We start from the raw sequence: 22,161 nt of genomic DNA on the forward strand, positions 1-22,161 counted from the left end.
ACCCGGCTCGGCCTCCTTAGTGCTGGGACCATAGGCTTATGCTACTGTAAACAGTTTTTTCTCAATTGGGTGTTCCCCCACCCCAGTACTGTGGAAGGGACCCAGGCCTTCCCTTGAGCATGCTTGGCAGGCCTTCTGCCACTGAGCTACACCCCCGGTGCAATAATTTTAGATAGTTGCAAGAATTTAATTTGACAAGGAACTGTTGGCAACACGCAGAAAGAGATGAGGCGATAGCTTGGGTCTCCTGACCGGCAGTGAGGACGTATCATCTTGTCTGTCAGTCGGGGGTGGGGGGTGGGGGTGGGGGGGGACACCACAGGACCGGAGTCTTTGTAAAGCAACAGAAGACATCTAAAGCCAAGCTCATTCTATGGGCAACCTACCTGTGCGCCTCAAATAACACCTGCTTCAGGAAACAAGCCCAGAAAAGGAGAGGCCACACATGACCAGAACTTACTTTTGCTATAAAGGGCATCAATAAGACATTAGTGAGGCTGCAATAAGGTCTCATAGCAGATAATAGCATAGCATCACTATTTCCTAGTTTTGATAGCTGCACACTGTGGCTAGATAAGAGAATAGCCTTGCTTTTAAGAAGCATGCCAGAAGCACCGGGTCTGAAACAGACCATCAGGCAGCTCAGGAAAAAAAAAAAAAAAATATATATATATATATATATATATATATATATTATATGGACAGATGGATGAATGGATGGATGGGTAGGCGGATGAGAGATGGATGTGTGGGTGAGTGGGCAAGAGATGGATGTCAGTGGATAGACGGGTGAGTGGGTGAGAGATGGCTAGATGCGTAGATGGGAGGATTAATGGGTGAGCAGGAGATGGGTAGATGCGTAGATGGATGGAAAGGTGGGTGGGAGATGGACGGATGCGTGGGTGGATATAGATGGGCAGCCAGATGAAAGATCGCTATGTGGTGGGAGGTGGGTGGATATGCGGGTGGATGGCTAGACAGGCGAGAGGCGGATGGACACGGTTGAGTGGGAGATAAATAAATGGGACCCACACATGTATATGTAAATGTATAGACAGCTATATGGGGGGACTGGGGGCTTGACAGATTAAAAAAAAAAAAACCATAGGCAACAAAGTGTGGCAAAATGTTACCCTCTGAGGAGTAACTTCATGAAAAACACACAGAAATTCTCTGTGCTATTTTTGTAACTTTCTTCTAAGTCTGAAATAAAGTCAAAATAAATTCCAGCAAAACAAAGGCACTCTCCATAAACATCGGGAGTCAGGGAAACAAGTGAAGCTGGCCCTGCGCTCCTCGACAGCAGGGCCACGAAGAGGGAGGAGCCTTGCATGTGGCATTCCGAGGAAGAACCATCCTGCCGCAGCGAGATGTCCTCTTGGGGCAAAGGTGGCAGAACCCCGACACTCACCGGGCTCAGTGGTCCCAAGGCTTCTAACTCACAGCCATGTGCCTCTGTTTCTTAGGAGCTGGGATTAGAGGTGTGCACTAGGGAGGGTGGGCATTGGGAGGCTGTGGATTTATGGTTTTTGTTTTGACAGGGCGTCATTCTATATCCCAGGGTGGCCTTGAACTCAGATATCCTCCTGCCTCTGCCTCCGGAGTGCTGAGAGTTAAGTGTGTGCCACCATGCCCAGCTAGTCCTGAGACCTGCGTATATTATTGTGAGATAAAACAACTGAATAAGGTTGGTGCTGCCTCTGGGAACCACATTGCCTGTATGAGTTGAAGACACAGTAAAGACCCAGTGAGGTCCAAAAGACACCCAGGAGTCCTGGCTGTGTGTTCCTACAGAGTCAGCTGTGTAAACTCATACGGCCCAAGGTCACTGTAATGATGACTCCCAGCTATAGCAACCAACCTGTAATCCCCAGTTGGTCTCTAAAAATCGGTTTCCACCAAAAAGAACTTGGGCTGCCTTAAAAAATGGTTAATTCGGCCGGACGTGATGGCGCATGCCTATAATCCCAGCACTCGGGAGGCAGAGGCAGGCGGATCGCTGTGAGTTCGAGGCCAGCCTGGTCTACAAAGTGAGTCCAGGACAGCCAAGGCTACACAGAGAGACCCTGTCTCAAAAAACCAAAAAACAAAAAAATAAAACAAAAACAAACAAACAAACAAAAAGGTTAATTCCAGCACTGGGGCAGGCATCATTTGTGAGAGAGCTAGAGTATCTCGTCCCATTGCAAACAGGCTAAGAAGCCAAGGAGTGCAGCATCTGCAGCCCCGAGGCAGAACTATGAAACTATGACCTCCCACCCAGGTCATCACTACATGATCATGCCTTGTTACTAGGGCTCCTGATGGTTCTAAAACGCACAGCGGAGCACGCACCCTCTCTGGCCTCAGGTGAAATAGTCTAGCCATGTTTAAAACTGTCGCAAAGGGAGGGAGTCTATGCATCGTGCCTTTCCCACATGAACCCCACCTCAAGGCAACCAGAGAGCAAAGAGAAATTTGCTTTTTAGAAACGCGTTGGTTAATCAATGGAGCAAGAACTACAGATGTACAAACTGGCCGGTCTGGAAACGCTGATGAGATGACTGCGCCTCATGACATCAGGGACAGCGTGCCTCAGGGCAGTACCATCAAAGGTCTTCCAACAGCTACCACTGTGGAGGAGGGATGGCAGACCCGGCCAGTCCACAGGACGCCATCCACAGAATCAAGCTGGGAGTTCTAGTCACCACCGGTAAAGGCAGTAACAGAGAGATGGCACCAAAAGACTAAGGAGATGCAGCAGCCGTTCCCACCCACGGACACTGTTGAGTATCAATTCAGAGTTGTCAAAAAAAAACCTATCAGGGAAATTCAAGCTCCAGTCGGTCTCTGACACAATCAGAGAAAAGCTGTCTGTTGTTCTACTTCCCATCTTGGTCTCTCAGCTTTTGTCATTAAAACATATTGCCCTATCTACTAAAATATTTACAGATGAAGCGATAGAGCTGAGCTTCGCCCAACACGCCCACAGTGGGAGGAGTGGAAGGCAGCCCGGCCTAGAATCCGCTCTTTGCAGAAAGCAGGTGTGAGTCAACAGGAGCCTCTGGCACTTTCTGCTTTGTTTCTGTGTATATTCAAGATCTTCCATAATTAAAGAAAAGAAAAAAAAAAACCTACCCAGAGATGCCTCAACACTGTCAGGGTAAATGTCACACCACACTGTAAGAGTTACCAAGGAGGGCAGTGGTGGCACACACCTTTGATCCTCACGACCAACAGGAGCCATAAGGGCGAGGCCAGCAGACAACTGCTCCCACTATGCCAATATGTAATAGGACAAAGAGCTTCGGATTCCTCTGAGGAGCTCTGAAAATTCTGAGTTAACTGTGCTTGATTCACTAAAATCAACCCAGTCTTCATGGAATAGATCACTCCTTTCCAACTCCAACTCTTCCCTCCCCCAACCCGCAAATCAGAGGCCAGAGTTTTTTTGTGAAGCAACAGGCAGCAGACATATTCAGATGTAAAGTGTCATATGGAGACATCAAAGTCCAAAGTCCAAAGACCACATCTATCTAGGTCCAAGCCTTTCCTTGCACACGCCTATGTTCACACCCATCCCCATACATGCCTATTTTCTCACACACACACACACACACACACACACACACACACACACACACACACAAACACCTGCCCCCATCCACAGTTGCCCTCACACACAGATGCCCCCATCCACACCTGCCCTCACACACAGCTGCCCCCATCCACACCTGCCCTCACACACAGCTGCCCTCACACACAGCTGCCCTCACACACAGCTGTCCTCACACACAGCTGTCCCCATCCACACCTGCCCTCACACACAGCTGTCCTCACACACAGCTGCCCTCACACACAGCTGTCCTCACACACACCTGCCCTCACACACAGCTGTCCTCACACACACCTGCCCTCACACACATCTGCCCCTCACACACAGCTGTCCCCATCCACACCTGCCCTCACACACAGATGCCCCCATCCACACCTGCCCTCACACACAGATGCCCCCATCCACACCTGCCCTCACACACAGCTGTCCTCACACACACCTGCCCTCACACACAGCTGCCCCCATCCACACCTGCCCTCACACACAGATGCCCCCATCCACACCTGCCCTCACACACAGCTGTCCTCACACACAGCTGCCCTCACACACAGCTGTCCTCATACACACCTGCCCTCACACACAGATGCCCCCATCCATACCTGCCCTCACACACACCTGCCCTCACACACAGCTGCCCCCATCCACACCTGCCCTCACACACAGCTGTCCTCACACACAGCTGCCCTCACACACAGATGACCCCATCCACACCTGCCCTCACACACACCTGCCCTCACACACAGCTGTCCTCACACACAGCTGTCCCCATCCACACCTGCCCTCACACATAGATGCCCCCATCCATACCTGCCCTCACACACACCTGCCCTCACACACAGCTGCCCCCATCCACACCTGCCCTCACACACAGATGCCCCCATCCACACCTGCCCTCACACACAGCTGTCCTCACACACAGCTGCCCTCACACACAGCTGTCCTCACACACACCTGCCCTCACACACAGCTGTCCTCACACACACCTGTCCTCACACACACCTGTCCTCACACACAGCTGCCCTCACACACAGCTGTCCCCATCCACACCTGCCCTCACACACAGCTGCCCCTCACACACAGCTGCCCTCACACACAGCTGCCCCCATCCACACCTGCCCTCACACACAGATGCCCCCATCCACACCTGCCCTCACACACACCTGCTCTCACACACAGATGCCCCCATCCACACCTGCCCTCACACACAGCTGCCCTCACACACACCTGCCCTCACACACAGCTGTCCTCACACACACCTGTCCTCACACACACCTGTCCTCACACACACCTGCCCTCACACACAGCTGTCCTCACACACACCTGTCCTCACACACACCTGTCCTCACACACAGCTGCCCTCACACACAGCTGTCCCCATCCACACCTGCCCTCACACACAGCTGCCCCTCACACACAGCTGCCCTCACACACAGCTGCCCCCATCCACACCTGCCCTCACACACAGATGCCCCCATCCACACCTGCCCTCACACACACCTGCTCTCACACACAGATGCCCCCATCCACACCTGCCCTCACACACAGCTGCCCTCACACACACCTGCCCTCACACACACCTGCCCTCACACACAGCTGTCCCATATCCATTCCATAGCATCCCTGGATTAGCCCTGACTCAGTGGTGGTCCATCCCCCATAAGTCCTTTCTCATACTCACGAAGAAAGTGCTTTTCCAGTAAGGCAATTTCCAGATGACCCTTGATCTCGTTCAGCCGATCATATTCTGTCCTGTTGAAGTCCTGGACGCCTGCCGCCATGATGAGGGTCCCTGGACCAGCCTGGAAGGAAAAACGCAAAGAGTTCAGAGGGCCACACAGAAGCAACTTTGACTGGTCCCAGTTGGAGGCCCCAGAGGCTTAGGATAGCAGCCGCAACTCCTGGTGCTTTAGTACAGACAGGTCACAAGGAAAAGGGTATTATGGCCCCCACAAGTATCTCCTGAACACATGAGACAAGGAAATATGGGCCCTGCATACCGGCATACCTGCCCACCTCAGAAAGTTAGGTGGTACAGAGCTCCTCAGACTGACATGAGGTCTTAAGAAATAGCACACAAAAGCCAGGCGTCGTGGTGGCTTGGTGGCACAGGCCTTTACTCCCAGCGCTTGGGAGGCAGAGGCGCTTGTGATTTTGAGGCCAGTCTGTCTACAGAGGGAGTTCTGGGGCCACCATAGTGGTTATTCAGAGAAACCCTGTCTCAGAGAAAACAAAACAAAACCTTTTGTGAGGGCTGGGGAGATTTTGGTGGTGACGGCACTTGCCACACAAGTAGGAAGACCAGAGTTCGGATCCCCAGAGCAGTCAAAAACGCAAGGTGAGCACAGTAACCTACTTGCAATTCCAGCCTTAGAAGGCAGAGACAGGGAAGCACCTGAGCAGGCTGGCTAGTCAGACTCCCTATCACTGAGCTCTGGGTTTGATTGATAGATCCTGCCTCAGTGAATAGAGCAAGAGAAAGATGGAGGATGATTTCTTACATCAACCTAGAGCTTCTGCACGCACACATGTGCACATGCACTTGCATACACACACCTACACATGCAAACATATGCAAGCACACCACACATACCCACTTGGCAATGGGAAGGGGAATACAAATGCTAAAAAAAAAAAGTTAAATTTCATTTCTGTTGGTTTGCTTTCGAGACAGTCTCATAATACAGTCCAGACTAGCCTCAAATTTATGATCTTTCTGCCTCAGCCTCCTGAGTGCTGGGGATATAACAAGTATTGTCACGCTCAGCGGGCACTACGCCTCTTGTTGACAGCAACACTGACTGTGTACTGCAGAGGGAAGAAACCATGGCACTTTCTGGGCCAGGGTAGGACCCAACCACAAGAGTTACCATCCAATGGGAGCCCAAGGGTGTCTGTCTCACACTGGGTAGATCAGAGGGGAAAATGGCTTGCAAGCGAGGCCAACGGGGAACCCAGATGAGCACGCTCCACACCATGTCCTCCCTTTTTGGCTTTCCAGGGAACCCAGAATTCTACCACTGTCCTGTCGCAGTGGCCAAGAACTGGTTCTAATCACAGCCCCCACTGACACTGCCACAGGCGCTAGACACAGCCATGCATCCTGCTGACCACAGAGAAAAGAAAGCATCCCCGCCCAGTACTGCACAGCCTCCCAAGGTCACGGGGGATGGGGGGGCCGGTGAGGTTTCACGCGGCAATCCCCACAGCCGCACCCTGCTACTGACATGGCAACAAAATGGTGCACAAGTGCCCTGTGAGCAACAGAGGGGACGTGGCCACCTTGCCTGGGGCCCCAAACCTCTCCTAAGCAATACGACATGTGTGTAGACAGGCCAACTGGGGTAGCACTATGGATATGTGAACCTTTTAGGGGCCATAGGCTGGGATGAAGGGGCTGGCAGAGACCAGAGGCTCTGCACTAAGTGCCCCAGTCCACAGATACCCTGCCTGAGCACTTGGCCTACACTTCCAGCTGCTCTGTTTCAGTTCACAGGTTTATGGGGACATGGGTCAGGTCCCCTGGGACAGTGGCATATGAAAGCTTGGGGTGGCTGAAGGCACAGAAACTTCTGCTACATGACCTACCCAAGGGGCCCTAGGTGTGTCACTCCCCAGGGCAATGCCCACAGGTGAAATCCAGCTAAGAGACACCCATTCTAGAAGACCTAGGAGCTCATGAGTACCCCAGCACCCCAAAAACCTTGCTCAGGATAAGAAAACAGCATCCCCATCTGTGTCCCTGGTCATATTAGCAGTGGTCCCCAAGAAAGCTCATGATCAGGTGGGAAGTAAGATGACCCCCCCAGCCCAGAAACACCAGGCAAACATCTGTCCATAGGTGGCTCAGACCGAGCCAGCCCCAAACTAAATGAAGTAAACCAAGAGAGAGCCACTGAGTCTTTGCATTGGCCCGTGTGCAGGGCTCCATATAATAAACAGGCCATCGAAACCTACAGCCGAACCCCAACACAGCTGCCTGTCCCTAGCCCTATCGTCTCAACTAGCCTCTGACACAGTAATGGCAGATAGATAATCAGATGCTTGGAGTGGCTGTCCACGTAGGGGCCACGGAACTCACATAATATCAAACGCAAATTCCAGGACACATGTGACTGGCCCATCTCTAACCCAGCCACAGGACCAACGGTCCTGGCCAGCACCTAATTCCTAATGTTGCCCCCTCTCACCCTCCTAAAGAGGGGAACGCACTACATGCTCCCTCAGGATCCCTGCTCAGGCTGGTTCTAGCACGAGCACCCCGATTTCTTTGTTTCCAGCTACTCATTCTCCAGGCAGCCACACCTAGCCTCCCCGCGCCCGGCACATTAAGGCAAGGCCTATCTTAAGAAGGAGGTCATCAACGCTGAGTTTAAACTGGATCCAACAGCCACAGAGCTCTGCAGATCTCCAAGAAATGCCCCACGCTGGCCGCGGTCTGCTCTAGCCTGCAAGGAAACGTGTTAAATATTTCACCAGGTCTGCTCACATCACCAGCAGGCTTACAGCAGGAGTACTCTGTTGGGCTTAACAGGCCTGTCTACTGGCCCATTTGTCAAGGGACGACCCTACAGCAGGAGTCCTAGGTGAGCCAGGCCATAGAGTGGGTACAGCCCATGCAGGATAATTAAGGCCCTACCCAAGTCATAGCAAGCTGTTATGAGTTACTTAGCGGAGAAGGCCCAAGAACAAGAAACAAGCACGCCCCGGCACAGTACCGTGCTAAGGGCAGTCGTGCTGCAACCCTAGCCGTTCTACTCAAGCCTTGCCCTCCCTAGAACCAATTCCTCCCTGGATTTCCTCAAGGGATGATGGAGGGATGAGGGACCCTGGGAATCCTAAGAAGCCAGCGGGCTTGGCCTCCATCACTTGGGAGAGCTGCTCTGGGACAAGGGCACTAACCCTAGGAAAAGACAGTGGAGGGCTCTCCGTCCCAGGCGGCCAGCTTCTGGAGTGTGTGTGACCCTCATTTGCTGGAGCTGTCCAGCAGTTTGGAGGAGGCTCCAAACAGGCCTCACATAACCATGCCCATGGGCGTTGAAGAAGAAAGTGAGGGACCGGCAGTTGTTAGTGGGAACAAAGCTAGGATGTATACCTACATCCCCTCAACCTAAACTCCCTGCTTTGACCATTAGGTGATGTCTTGGAGTGGGGTCCCAAGACTAACTGCTCTAGACACAAATCCATCCCTAAGACCCCAAATCAAAAGATACCCACCTATAAGTAGACAGGAAGATGACATGGGAACTGAAATGGAGGAGCAGAGAGGGGTCCCTGGGGTGCGGCTTAGTACGTGAAAGGCGCAATTGGAGTCCAAGAACTCAGCAGTTAATGTAGGCCTTTGGAACCTTGTGCCTGGCCCCGCAGGCTCCCCCACGGTGACCTTAGCATGACCTTGGGTGTAATCACCACTTAGGGCCTCAGTCTTCTTACCTAGATGATGGCCCTAGAAAGGAGCATCATGTGCCAGGCACGGCGCACACACCCTGGCACTCCTTATCCCCTGGTTGTATATGCTAGCCCCTCCAGCAACAGGGCCAAGTTCCAGATCCCTGGCTGAGGTCATGATGAGATCCTGGGATCCTGGGATCCCATCCCGGAGCCTACGGGTAACACCAGTTTTCAAAGCAGCCTGGGGAACCAGACTCAATGATGCCACTCCTCTCAGCTTGTCACACAAGGAAGGGTGAATCCCAAGTGGGGGGCAGGGTAAGAAGGAAGCTTGGAGAAGAACCAGTACATCCCAGTCTGTAAGCTAATCTTCCTGGAAAGGAGCAGGGTAGCCACATAACAGGCAGGGAAGGCAGAGTGGGTTCAGTCAGTCTGATGTGCCCAGTGTCTCCAGCCAAAGGCCGCCAGTTCAGCCCTGGATGGCCAGCTACATTTGAACGCACTCATTTTACATCCCTGAATGGTTATCCTGCCACAAGGCGTCAGGGTTCCCACTCCGCATGTGAATTCTAGTGGCCTCAGTGCAGAAGAGGTCACAGCTCGGGGGAGTCCCCTGACCCCAGCTGCAGTGAAGGTAGGGCCAAAGAGACCTGGGCCAAGTGACCCAAAGTCTCCAACTAGGGTTACAAGGCCCCAGGGTACTGGGCTGAAGTTCTGGTCTGAATCCTTCTGCAGGCTTCATGGTTCCTTGGGTGGCTCTTTGTCTGACTCAGGAGGAGTAACTGTGTCCTGGGAGCCAGAGGCCTGGACATGGACTGAGGCTAGAACTACAAAACCAGTGAAGAGAATATAGAGATGACCAGCTCTCTCACGATCGAAAGCCAGGCAAGCTGAGCTGTCATTTTTGCCTGAATTAGCCGACACAGGAGTTGGAGGGAACCCAGGGTGGAGGGAGCACGGGCCTTTCAGTCAGTCACGAGGATGAACTGCACGGCCTGGAGGAGGGCGGCCCTCGGCAGCCACCGGAGGCCCCGGCACTCTCTCGTCTGAGTGGGAAGTGGCCTGAGTGGGCACATGACTCACAGACCAAGCAATACTGCAAGCTGGAGGGCAGCAGTGTCCCTCAGTGCGGAGGTCACCGGAAGCAGAAACATAGTCCACAATGCTGCTCGGACACAGAACACTGGTGAACGGGACACCTGTGCCACCCAGACTGAGGGAATCCACAGACACTACACATGAGTGGAAAATGGCCTCATTACCTGGGAAAGCCAGCATAGCAGTCCCACAGAAGCCGAGGCTTCCACGAGACCCAGTGACTCCAGATGCAAACAGATGTTTGTGAGAAACTATGCGCACAGGTGTTCTGTTGCTTGTCTGAGCCCCAATGTGGAAACAAGCCTAATGTCTACTGTATGCATGGATAAACAAACACGGTCCATCCAAACCATGGGGCTTATTTTACTTATTGATTTGGGTTTTTTGTTTTTGTTGTTGCTGTTGTTTTGTTTTGTTTTTGAGACAGAGTCTTGTTATATAGCCATGGCTGGTCCAGTACTTGCTATATAACCTAGTCTTGTGATAATCTTGCTTTAAGCCATCCAAGTGCTGGAATTAGTTAGACACATGCCGCCACTCCAGAAAATCAGGTGCGTTAGATGCACTTGGGATTGAATGCGAGGCCTTCCAATGAGCTAGGCAACCACTCCACTGCTGAGCTATACCCCCAAGCCAAAACCACAGGACATTATTAAGCCACAAAATGGAAAAAACGCTAGACACCAGAGGCCACACGCTGTACCAGTCATTTTACAGGAAAATGTACAGAAGAGGCAATGTCAGGCCAGTGAAACGGCTCATCAGGTAGAGGCACTTGCAGGGACGCCTGACAACCTGAGTGTGAATCCTATGACCCATGTGGTGGAAGAAGAGAACCAACTCCCTCAAATTACACTCTGAGCTTTATTCACATGCCATGATGAGCAAAGAGAATAGATAGATAGATAGATAGATAGATAGATAGATAGATAGATAGATAGATAGATAGACAGACAGACAGACAAATAAATGTCTATAGGCTGTCCTTGAACTCACAGCAATCTGTCTGCCTCTGCCTCTCATCTACTGGGATTAAAGGCGTGCACTACCACACCTGGAAATAAATGTAAGAATACATAATTCCACAGAGACACAGCAGGCCAGCAGAGGGCAAGGCCGCGGCTGGGGAATCACCAGTGGCCACTAAAGCAAGCGCAGTCCCTCTTGGGCTGCACAATATAAAACATATGCTAGAGGCCACTGACTCAGACTCACAAGATGGCCCCCTTCCCCACGTCACCGCTAGGGTGCTGCTATTTGGCTGGCAATCAAACCAACAACCACCCAGGCTTTCATGCTGGTGCCTTGGCTTCCAATCTCTCCAGGAGGCTGCACAAAGCAAAGGAACGACACGGGTGTGGGAAAAGATCTACCACTCTGCACCCTATCCTGGAGCCCCCTGAAGAGGGACCCCAGAGCAGGGTCTACATGAGACAAGACCAAGGCTCTGTAAAGAACCTGGCCTGGGGGAGCCTCTGAGTCACAAGTTTGTGGGTGCTATTATCTACCTGCATTGTAAAGATGGATCAACTAGTATTACCTCACTTAAGCCTCAAACCCGACAGGACAGCTGCCAACGTGTCCCCAAAACCGAGGGGTGGGTGAAGGGCTGGCAGCAGCATCTGGTCCCCTCTCCAACCGGTTTGACCTAGCACTCTGCACAGTGCCCTGAGCTAAAACCTATTCTTGCTCCAGGGATGAACCCACAGCAGGGATTTCCCATGATTCCTGGCATCCAGGTCCTCCTGGAACAGTTTTCCCACAGGGCCCCCTAATGCCGGAAGGTACAAGAGCCCAGGTCCCACGTCTGACATTGCCGAGGCCTCTGTAGCAGCAGCTGCTCTCAGCTGCAGCCCAGGATGCCACGCTGACCTTCCTAATCATTACGTCCCCTGGGTCCTTCCTGCCTCACAGGTGGTTTCCTACACACCACACCCAACTCCAACTAGCACCACGCCCTAGCAAGTCCTTTCTTGCTCTTCTGTTAATCTTAAGACCCCCGCATTCTCCAAACTTACCTCCAGGCTAGTTACCCTGAAACATTCCAGCTACAGCCCTGACCCTCCTTCGCAAGGGGTGCTGGTACCCCCACATCTACCTGAGGTCAACTCATCCACCATGGCGTCCTGGTGACAACAACATGTACCAGGGACAGTCTCCCTGTGATGTCAAGACAAGCAAGGTAAGGTATGCAAATTTAAGGTTACTAGCTTACCTGTACTCTCTACTCACTAGGCGCCCCAGCTCTAGAGCAAAGCAGCCACAAGAACATGGCCTGGAAGAATGCGTCACTCCCTATCATTGACCAATACCCAAGCTGACGCCTGCCATGAGGGTCCCCAACCCTGCATGTGACCATGGGCTGAGACCACAGCCTCAGAATCTTCTGTCAGCCCCAAGCCTAGCTATGTCACCAGCAGGAGGTCCATGGCTGGCCAGACATCACAGGGCAGTAGGACACATGGGGTAAGAGCTCATATGGTCTGCATAAGAGAAAACTCTTCCTAACTGCATTCTAGCTAGACCCTGCAGCTGCTAAGTGGCCAAGTGAGGCTGTGACTTGGGATGGCTATCCCTGGGGACCCATATACCACCCTCTTCTCTACACACCGCCTCATGTTACCTCAGACATGCACACACTTAGGTAGGTGAGCCTAGGCCTAGGCCAACTCTACCACACAATCCTGGCTAGACATACAGATGGACAGACAGAGTGACAGCCAGGAGGACAGCCATTCTTCAGCCTCTGAGTGGGTTCTTTTGACCACTGAACCTAGAATCTTGTAGTGTGTGTGTGTGTGTGTGTGTGTGTGTGTGTGTGTGTGTAGGCACAGACATGTGCACTCATGCATATATGTGTGTGCATGCATGTGTGAGTATGTGTACATGTGCATGATATATTTCTCTGTATTGTGCATGCATGCATGTGTATGTGTGTGTGTGTGTGTGTGTGTGTGTGTGTGTGTGTGTGTCTCCATCCCTGAGATGCTCAACTAAAAGACCCGAACCTGTGGCTTGCACACCTGTATACCAGCGCTGGACAAAAATATAGTTTTTCTGTCAAATCAAGTCTCTATTGCTCAGTATTTTCACCTGCAGAACAGGACACATCAAGCTAGAAGCATGACATGCCCCCTAGGCCAAAATCTAAAGGACTGGCCGTTGCCATTGAACCCGGCCAACAGCACCAGCCAAATATACCGGGAGGCTGGGTAGGAGGCAAATGGCCCCACCCACCTGGCCAGGCAGCACAGGGCACACAGCCAGGCTCTTAGGAGGCAGCTCTAGTAAATTATTAATCTTGCCAAGAGCAGTACACAGTCACCACCCTATTATGAAGCATTAATAATACAGGAGCTAGGAGAAGGCCAGTGATCGCAGCCACATCTGGAAAGATTACCAGGCTCAGGGGCTGAGAGGAAACCAATAGCCATCAAGTACACTCAAGGATGCTGGGGTGCTAGGGAAGGGGGGCTGAGCAGATGTCCACATTACAGCCAGCCTGAGACTGAAGAGGCCTGTGCAGAAAAAAAGACTGCAAGGCCCTCACTTGCCTAGCTTCATCATCCACTCTGTGAGACACAAACTCTGGGAGGCAGGGGCCTTTGCTTTGTTCACACCAAAGACTCGCTCACCCTGGCTAGGGTTCTCCAGTGATAGCTGATGCCTGGACAAAGAGCTCCTTGCCACTGGCCACTGTGTGGGCTAATGAGGGCTCAGCCAGTGGCTGGGTCAGGGACACACATTCTGGCCTGGACAGACAAGCTGGGTACCAGTAGCTTCTAGACCAGCCTCCCCCTGCCGCATCACTCCTGGGGGAAAGGGGAAAGGGCAGGGCAGGCTAGAACACTGTGTTTACATGGGAAGTTTCCAACACCCATAGCAAACAACGCAAAGAAAAAGTTTGGTATAGAAGTCCCACCTAGACAAAGGCCTGTCCCAGTGGGCTCTGCGGGTTGTAGTGGACAGGCAACGGGAGACAGAGAACTGGGTCTTTGAGCTTGTCTAAACAGCAGGCATGAGTCTTCTCGTGTCCATACTCAACTTGGCTACTTATGAACTGGGTGTAATTGCCCCCCACACACCCACGCTGTCCACATCGAGAGATGTAAAACACCAGGGGACTGGCATACTCACAGGGTCCCTGACCTCCTCACTGTCCCGGGTCGAGGGCCGTGGCGTCTTCAGAGGGATCTCGTCTCCACACTCAGTGTCCGAGGCATTTGGGGACTCGGCTAAGTCAAGGAAGTCCTCTCTCTTGTGGCCTCTGAACCTGATCCTATCCAGCCTCCTGAGCATGTTCAGCACGGCACTCCTCGGCCTCACCTGGACATGACGAGACGGTTCCCTGCAAGAGAACGGAGCGTGTCACTGGCTGCCTGCCCGCTGTCGCCCCTGCCATGTTTTGTCCCAGCTCTGTACTGAGGCTGAACGGTAAGCGCCTAGGTCTACAATGAAATGGCCAGATCTGGTGAGACCAGGCATCACCCAAACCACAGACAACCTGGTCAGCTGCTGAGGTTTCTCCGGTCAAACTCCTAACAGAGCAGAAGGAAGGCCCTGGCTCTCAGGAGGACCCTCCTGGCCACACTGATGGTCCAGCTTGGGTCATCACAGTATGACAGATTTAAAGGTATGGGCATAATCCAGAGCTGGCAAAGAAGAGGTTAATCGCTCTCTACAAGGCTAAGAGTTAAGACTGGAGACTAAGATGCATCCCGCCTGGGACAGCACCAAGGCTGGGCCGAGGCATCAGCTCTGCAGGCTCCCTGCAGGCCCATGGGGACCTGTGGGAAAATAGTCAGGAACCGACTCCATCATCCTTTCGTCTGCCCAAGTTTTCCATTCACCTCTGAACACTGGCTTGGCCTTGGAGGTTCAGTTCCTATAACAAAGCCCTCCCAGAAATGGACTCAGAAGTTAGGCACAGGCCTCATACCACGTCACCCTACACGCTGTGTGCTGCATGCAAAGCTCATATAAATTAACAGATCATGTGTACCAAATGATAAACACTCCCTGGATTCCTGTTCTCCACCCCTCTCTCCTAACTGGGCCAGGAGAGTCATGGCAACCCCCCAAATCCCCAGGAGGCGGGGGGGGGGGGAGGGCTGGTTTTCCCTAGTGTCCAGCTGGCCTCATTCCCAGGCCGATAGCAGCACTGGCTGGCTGGGAAGGTCCTAGCTCCAACCATACAGCTCCAGATCTGGGGCTACAGGTCAGGACCCACAGGCTCCCTTCCCACAGATGCTGCCCTGACATCTTCAAGAGCCTTGGAGCCCCAGGGTGCAGCATAGTGATATGCCTGGGTTCCCACCCGCTCTGCCACACACCACCTTTCCGAGCTGAGGCTTTTGTCTCTGATACAGAAATGATCCTGACCAGGGCAAGGTATTCTGGGAATTCAAGATGACACATGCTGAGGGCCTGACCCCAGGCCTGGGCCTACGGCCCAGTCAACCACAGGATTGTTTTCACACAAGGAAAGCCAGGGGGAGTGAACTGGGTGGACTCTTTGCAACAAGATGAGAAGAGCTTCCTGTTTGGGGCAGCAGTACGGAAGCCCTCAGCGGATAGATAAATCACAGCCTGGACACAGTCTTGCGACAGACAAGCCTGCCAGCCCCCAAGGCTCTTGCGCTCTGTGGTATCCAGGCCCAGGGCAAGATTCACTAATGGTGGAAGTTGGAAGACCTGGGTTGGAATGTGCCAAAGTTGCTCTGGGGGTCGGGAAGGACTGGCCCAGCAGTTAGTATCCTTGCCTAACATTATGGGACCTTGGCTTCAATCCCCAGCACAGTGGTGATATATGCCTGCCATCCTGGCACGTGAGAGATGGAGGCAGGAGGGTCAGAAGTTCAAAGTCAACCTCCACTACACGGCAAGTTTGACGCCAGCACGCTAATACTGCAGGGACTTCATGATGCTAGATCCTGGATCGTAAAGGCAAACGAACCAAAAGCAGCACAGAGTGGTGGTGGGGGTGGGGGGAAGTAAAGGAAGGAAGGAAGGAAAGAAAAAGACTTTGCTCTGCTCTAACTGCAGAACGGTGGAGGCATGCAGCCTGTCAGAGGGGCCAAAGTGCAAGCAAACCCCAAGGGAAACGGAACCTAACTTATACCCGGGTGCTGTGGTGAGTGGGGCAGGCAGGGTGGGAGCACACACTAGCCACACAAAAATACAATGCATACAAGAACCATGAATTTCAGGGGCACCAAAAGACATTAAGTTGAAAAACACACAATAGAACACCAGAGAGCAGACAACAGCCTACACTGAGAGACTGGGAGTAGAGGCTGGAGAGACGGCTCAGCACAGTTCAGAGCCAGCTGCTCTTCTATGGGACCAGTTCCCAGCACACACACTGGCTCACAACCATCTGAAACTCCAGATTCAGGGATCAGGTACCCTCTCTGACCACTGCAGGCACCAGCAAGCACGTGGCACACATACATACATACAGGCAAAACCCTCGTAATATACATAATATAAAATAAATAAATCTTTAAAAAAAAAGTTTTAAAGAGACTGAAAAATAAATTCACAAGACAAAAAAAGTATACAGATTCCTGGACAAATGTGAAAAAACAAAACAAAACAAAAAAAAGCTCACACTTGTTTAAAAGCAAAAACATACACAATGAAATTGGAAACACCATAGCCAACATGAGCTTTTCATATTTTCCAGGGCTGCATAAACAAATGGGGGAATGAGGAGACCACGACCTAGCTCACACAAAAACTGGCCGTGTTACCAAACAGGAAACCAATGCCTACTAACACTGCAGGTGTGTCAGGATCCTAGAACGCAGATCTGCGAAGCCAGCGGTCCATCTGATCCCACCACCAAAGACAAGAGGGAGAGAGCATATCGGGTATGTGGAAATTCTGTCTCACCTATTACCAGCCATGCACAGGGTGGGGGCAATGGTGTGTCTATTGTAGCCTCACACAGGACACCAGTGGCAAAACACCACAGCCCCGTGGTCACACTGTACAAATAGATAGGAGAAGAGATACAACCTGGGTGCTGGCTTAGAGTGGCTTCAACAAGTCTCTCCAAATGCATCAACTGTGCCTGGCAATGGCTTTGTTCCAACGATTTATCTATTACGGTAAGATGCACACACCATAGACTGTAAAGCTCTTTTAAGGGTGTATTCAGTGATGTTAAACTATATTCATCCACTTTCCTCACTGAACACCAGCCCTTTTTCCTTCTTCATCCCGCTTCTGGGAACTTCAGTGCCTATGGCTCTAAACCAGGAGGATCAAGGGCTGGGGAGAGGACCTAGTGGGTAAGACGACTGGCTACACAAGCACAAGGACCTGAGTTCAGATCCCCAGCACCCATGTAAAAAGACAAACTCAACCACATGCATACCTATAGCTCTGATGTCGTGGGAGATGAAAACAGGAGGGGCACCGGGACTTGCCGGCTGCTGTCGGTCTAGCTCTAGTTTTAGTGACAGACCTTGTCTTAAGGGAATAAGGTTGAGTGTGACAGAGGAAGACACCTGATGTCCTCCTCTGGCTTCTGCACGTACATAGGTGCACACATAAGCATGCTTGTGCATGCACAAATAAAAAGAAAGAGAGAAGGGGCTGGAGAGATGGCTCAGTGGTTAAGAGCACTGGCAGCTCTTCCAGAGGACGCAGATCCAACTTCCAGCACTGAACATGTCAGCCCGCAGCTGTCTGTAACTCCAGTTCCAGGGGATCTGACACCTTCACACAGACACATGTGCAGGCAAAACACCAATGCACATAAAAATAAATAAATCATTTTAAAGGGGGGGCCTGATAATGACCTCCTTTTATTCTGGCATTAGCCAGCCCTGTTCCCACTGCCGGGGGGGGGGGGGCTGCAGAGAAGGGAGGGTGTGGGGTGGGGTACTTCCAAGATGCTGACGTCATGAGCACCTGGATGCAGGGGCACACACACCCAGGTGGGCACAGGCTATCTACAGGCTGAGGAAAGTAGGAAGCGTGTTTTTATATGGAGCTCATGGCTCCCTGAGGACTTCCTCAAGAGGGCTGCCCTGTCTGAGATTCTGTTCTGCAGTTCCCTGGCACCAGGGCCAACTTCTCCCTTAAGCTTCAGCAAGCAAATGAGGGGAGGGAACAAAGGCAGCTCAGCACCCAGCCTGCCCCCACCCAAATGGAAGGCACCGCAGGCTGGTTTCCACAGGAGCTCAGGCTCCTAGCCACCTGCTCAGCCCTCGGACAGGGTCCTGCTGAGCTGTTCACAGGGGCACTGAAGGGAGAACCAGGATGTGTACACTCCCCTCAAGCAAGGGGAACCAGAAGACCCCACTCCCAGCCTCACTGTTCTCCTTTTGGCATCCCTTAGGTCCCTCAAAAAACAAAAAACAACAACAACAACAAAAAACCACTTCAGGCTTCAGGGGCAAAGAACCAAAACCCAAGCCACCAGAGACAGGTCCTTTCTGACCTTCCCAGCAAACACGCCCCAGGGACAGGGACGGACACCTGTCACACCCACACTGGCATCTCCTGCTGCCTGGAACAGTATCTTGCCCGCCCCCGCCCCCCAGGGTGACCACAGCTCAACAGCAGCTGCAAAGACCCTATTTCCAGATGGACATTGGAGGACACTGCCTAACCACACACAGCGCCTGACTTACAGAGGAGGAAGCCTGGACCAAGGCTGCCTGGGACTGCCCACCCTCCAGGGCTGGCTGGGCCTTGATGCAAAAAGCAGATGCACTGCCCACCAAGCCAATACTGTTCTCAAGCCTCACCTGCTGCCTTGACTGCAGCCACCAAATATCCTCCACAGGCCCATCAGACCTCCCCATGTCCCACTGACCATCCCCCCCACTCCTCCACCCCCACCCCCACCCCCGATGCCATGAAAAGAATTGACCCTTCAGCCTGGTTGCTTTCCCCACAAAAGGACCCTCTAATGCATTCACAGGAGTACACACACACACACACACACACACACACACACACACACACACACACACACACACACACACACACACACACACACACACACACACACACACACACACACACACACACACACACACACACACACACCACACACACACACACACACACACACACACACACACACACACACACACACACACACACACACACACACACACACACACACACACACACACACACACACACACACACACACACACACACACACACACACACACACACACACACACACACACACACACACACACACACACACACACACACACACACACACACACACACACACACACACACACACACACACACACACACACACACACACACACACACACACACACACACACACACACACACACACACACACACACACACACACACACACACACACACACACACACACACACACACACACACACACACACACACACACACACACACACACACACACACACACACACACACACACACACACACACACACACACACACACACACACACACACACACACACACACACACACACACACACACACACACACACACACACACACACACACACACACACACACACACACACACACACACACACACACACACACACACACACACACACACACACACACACACACACACACACACACACACACACACACACACACACACACACACACACACACACACACACACACACACACACACACACACACACACACACACACACACACACACACACACACACACACACACACACACACACACACACACACACACACACACACACACACACACACACACACACACACACACACACACACACACAACACACACACACACACACACACACACACACACACACACACACACACACACACACACACACACACACACACACACACACACACACACACACACACACACACACACACACACACACACACACACACACACACACACACACACACACACACACACACACACACACACACACACACACACACACACACACACACACACACACACACACACACACACACACACACACACACACACACACACACACACACACACACACACACACACACACACACACACACACACACACACACACACACACACACACACACACACACACACACACACCCCAGAACTCTCTGCAGCTAACTCACACGCTTTCCCCATGTCCTGTTAAGTGCTGTGTACCGGCACTTCCTGAGACGGGACAATTCCTTTGCTGGTTCCCTTGGTGTTACGAGGTTCTCAGGTGGCCTCTCTGTCTCTCCTCAGTCTTCTCCCTGGACCACACCAGACTCTGCCTTGACCTGCTGACCTGGAGTGGTGTGTGTGTGTGGTGTGTGCGTTTTTCTCTCAAGATCAAGATAGCTCCATACGAGCAGGTGCCACCTGGAACCCAATGCCCCGCAGTACTAGTCACAGACTCCCTCAAGGCAGTAGCATACACACAGAGTGCAATCCACCATGCCATCAGCTAGCTGTGCTCATGGCCAGACCATCACTGCACCTCTCTCTGGAAGGAGGGGTGCCTAGGCACACCCCCAGCTACAACCGTTCAGGGGCATGTCTCAAGGACACAGTGACTGCCAGCCTCAGAGCTGGCATGGTACCATAGGCTCAGAGTGGATGATACTGCTGCCCAGAGTTTGATGGTCCAGGCCTGAGCAGGGCAGGACAGCGGGTGTGCTCTGCTCTCTAGGTTGCTCCAGCTCAGGTGGCATCCTCCCAGTCTCCCAGCCCCTCTCCGCAAGCGAGCCCTGGAGTGCCCCTGCGCACGGTGCTGGCAGACACACAAAGGACCCAGTGTCTGAGAAGCCCGGACTTGGGAACCACAAAGGGCTTTATTTCCCTTTCCGAGTCCAAGACTAAGAAAATAAAAAGCGGCTGCCAGCCTTAGCACTGGGCCTGAGACCAGCGCTGGCTCACCTTCCTGCAGCCGAAACTCCTTTCTGAATTCAGAGTCTGACTTTGGATACGCGGGGCTCTGTAACCCACGACCCACAAGCGGAGCCGAGGCTACCATCTTCAGCCCTCCCTATCCCGCAGCTCTCCCACAGATCCCCAGATAAACCACATCCTCTTTCCCATTTGGATGCTAACTAACCCTTGTGCCTGCATAGCAATCCCTGGGCCCCCAGCTGCTGAGCAACACTGGGCCTCCTGGCCCTCGGCCAAATCTCTGTCTTCTTGGGAAGGCGGCCCCTAACCCCTGAGAACGTGAAGAGGCTTAGACGTCCCATGGTCAGGCAGCCACATCAGTCGGTGATGTAAGGCGCTGTTCTCCGAGTGTTAACAGCCATTATCATTTCTAACAGAGTAGCTGAGACTACTGGTAAAAGACCCTTGGCTGACCTTCCCTCACAGAAGAGGATGGGGAGGGTCACTAGAGGCTCCCCTCAGAGTCAAGCAACTCCCCCCTGCACACAGCTTTAGCTAGAAACAGTTCTGCCCAAGCTGCACGTGACCCTGTGGTCTTGAGAGGTGACAGCACATACAGAGTAAGGCAGCTTCACTGAAAGGCAGACTCTACCTACACAGCTATGGAGAAACTATTCTGAGTTCAACTCCCAACACCCACAAGGCGGCTAACAGCCACCTGTAACTCCAGTCCCGGCAGACTCCAACGCCCTCTTCTGGTTCCTAGAGGCACTGCATGAACGTGGTGCACAGACATACACGCAGGTAAACACTCATACACGGAAACTCAAAAAGAAAGAAATGATGGGGCCAAACACATAGTGCTGCTGTGTGTGTGTGTGTGTGTTTTCAGGCTTCCAGCTCACAGAGACTTGCTGGTGTTATGTCTGCTTGGAGGTCACCCACACTCTGGTAGGCAGTAGCTCCTCTCCCATACTCTCCAAGTAAGCCCAGTGAAATCATGGGTTCACCACATTGGACTTTAGTGGAATTGTTATTTTGGTTTGTCATCGGTGGCCTCTCTGGGGTGAGCAGATATTTGTCTATGCATCTTGCCAAAGAAACGTGATGCAGCAACAGAAAGGGAGGTGGGTGGGGGCAACAGTGGTTTCTGAGGCTTTGCACGGTAAGTGGGGTCAAGGAGCAGCAGGTGAGACAGGTTCTAATACG

At 52.4% G+C, this 22,161-nt stretch overlaps 1 protein-coding gene across 5 annotated transcripts in view; it reads right to left on the reverse strand.

Annotated features, from left to right (window-relative positions):
- Nucleotides 1-22,161, reverse strand: part of GRAMD4 (GRAM domain containing 4) — an 83,556-nt gene that overhangs the window by 35,335 nt on the left and 26,060 nt on the right. For all 5 annotated transcript variants that reach the window (XM_084750846.1, XM_084750845.1, XM_084750844.1 and 2 more), the window contains exons 2-3: nt 14,219-14,429; nt 5,274-5,394 (exon numbers count right to left, since the gene is read on the reverse strand). In XM_084750846.1, coding sequence (XP_084606972.1) covers nt 5,274-5,394; nt 14,219-14,429 — 332 coding nt within the window. The remainder of the gene's footprint in view (nt 1-5,273; nt 5,395-14,218; nt 14,430-22,161) is intronic.

This window comes from Acomys minous (genome assembly GCF_964271855.1).
Source record: "Acomys minous genome assembly, chromosome: 12".
Classification (NCBI taxonomy): Eukaryota; Metazoa; Chordata; class Mammalia; order Rodentia; family Muridae; genus Acomys; species Acomys minous.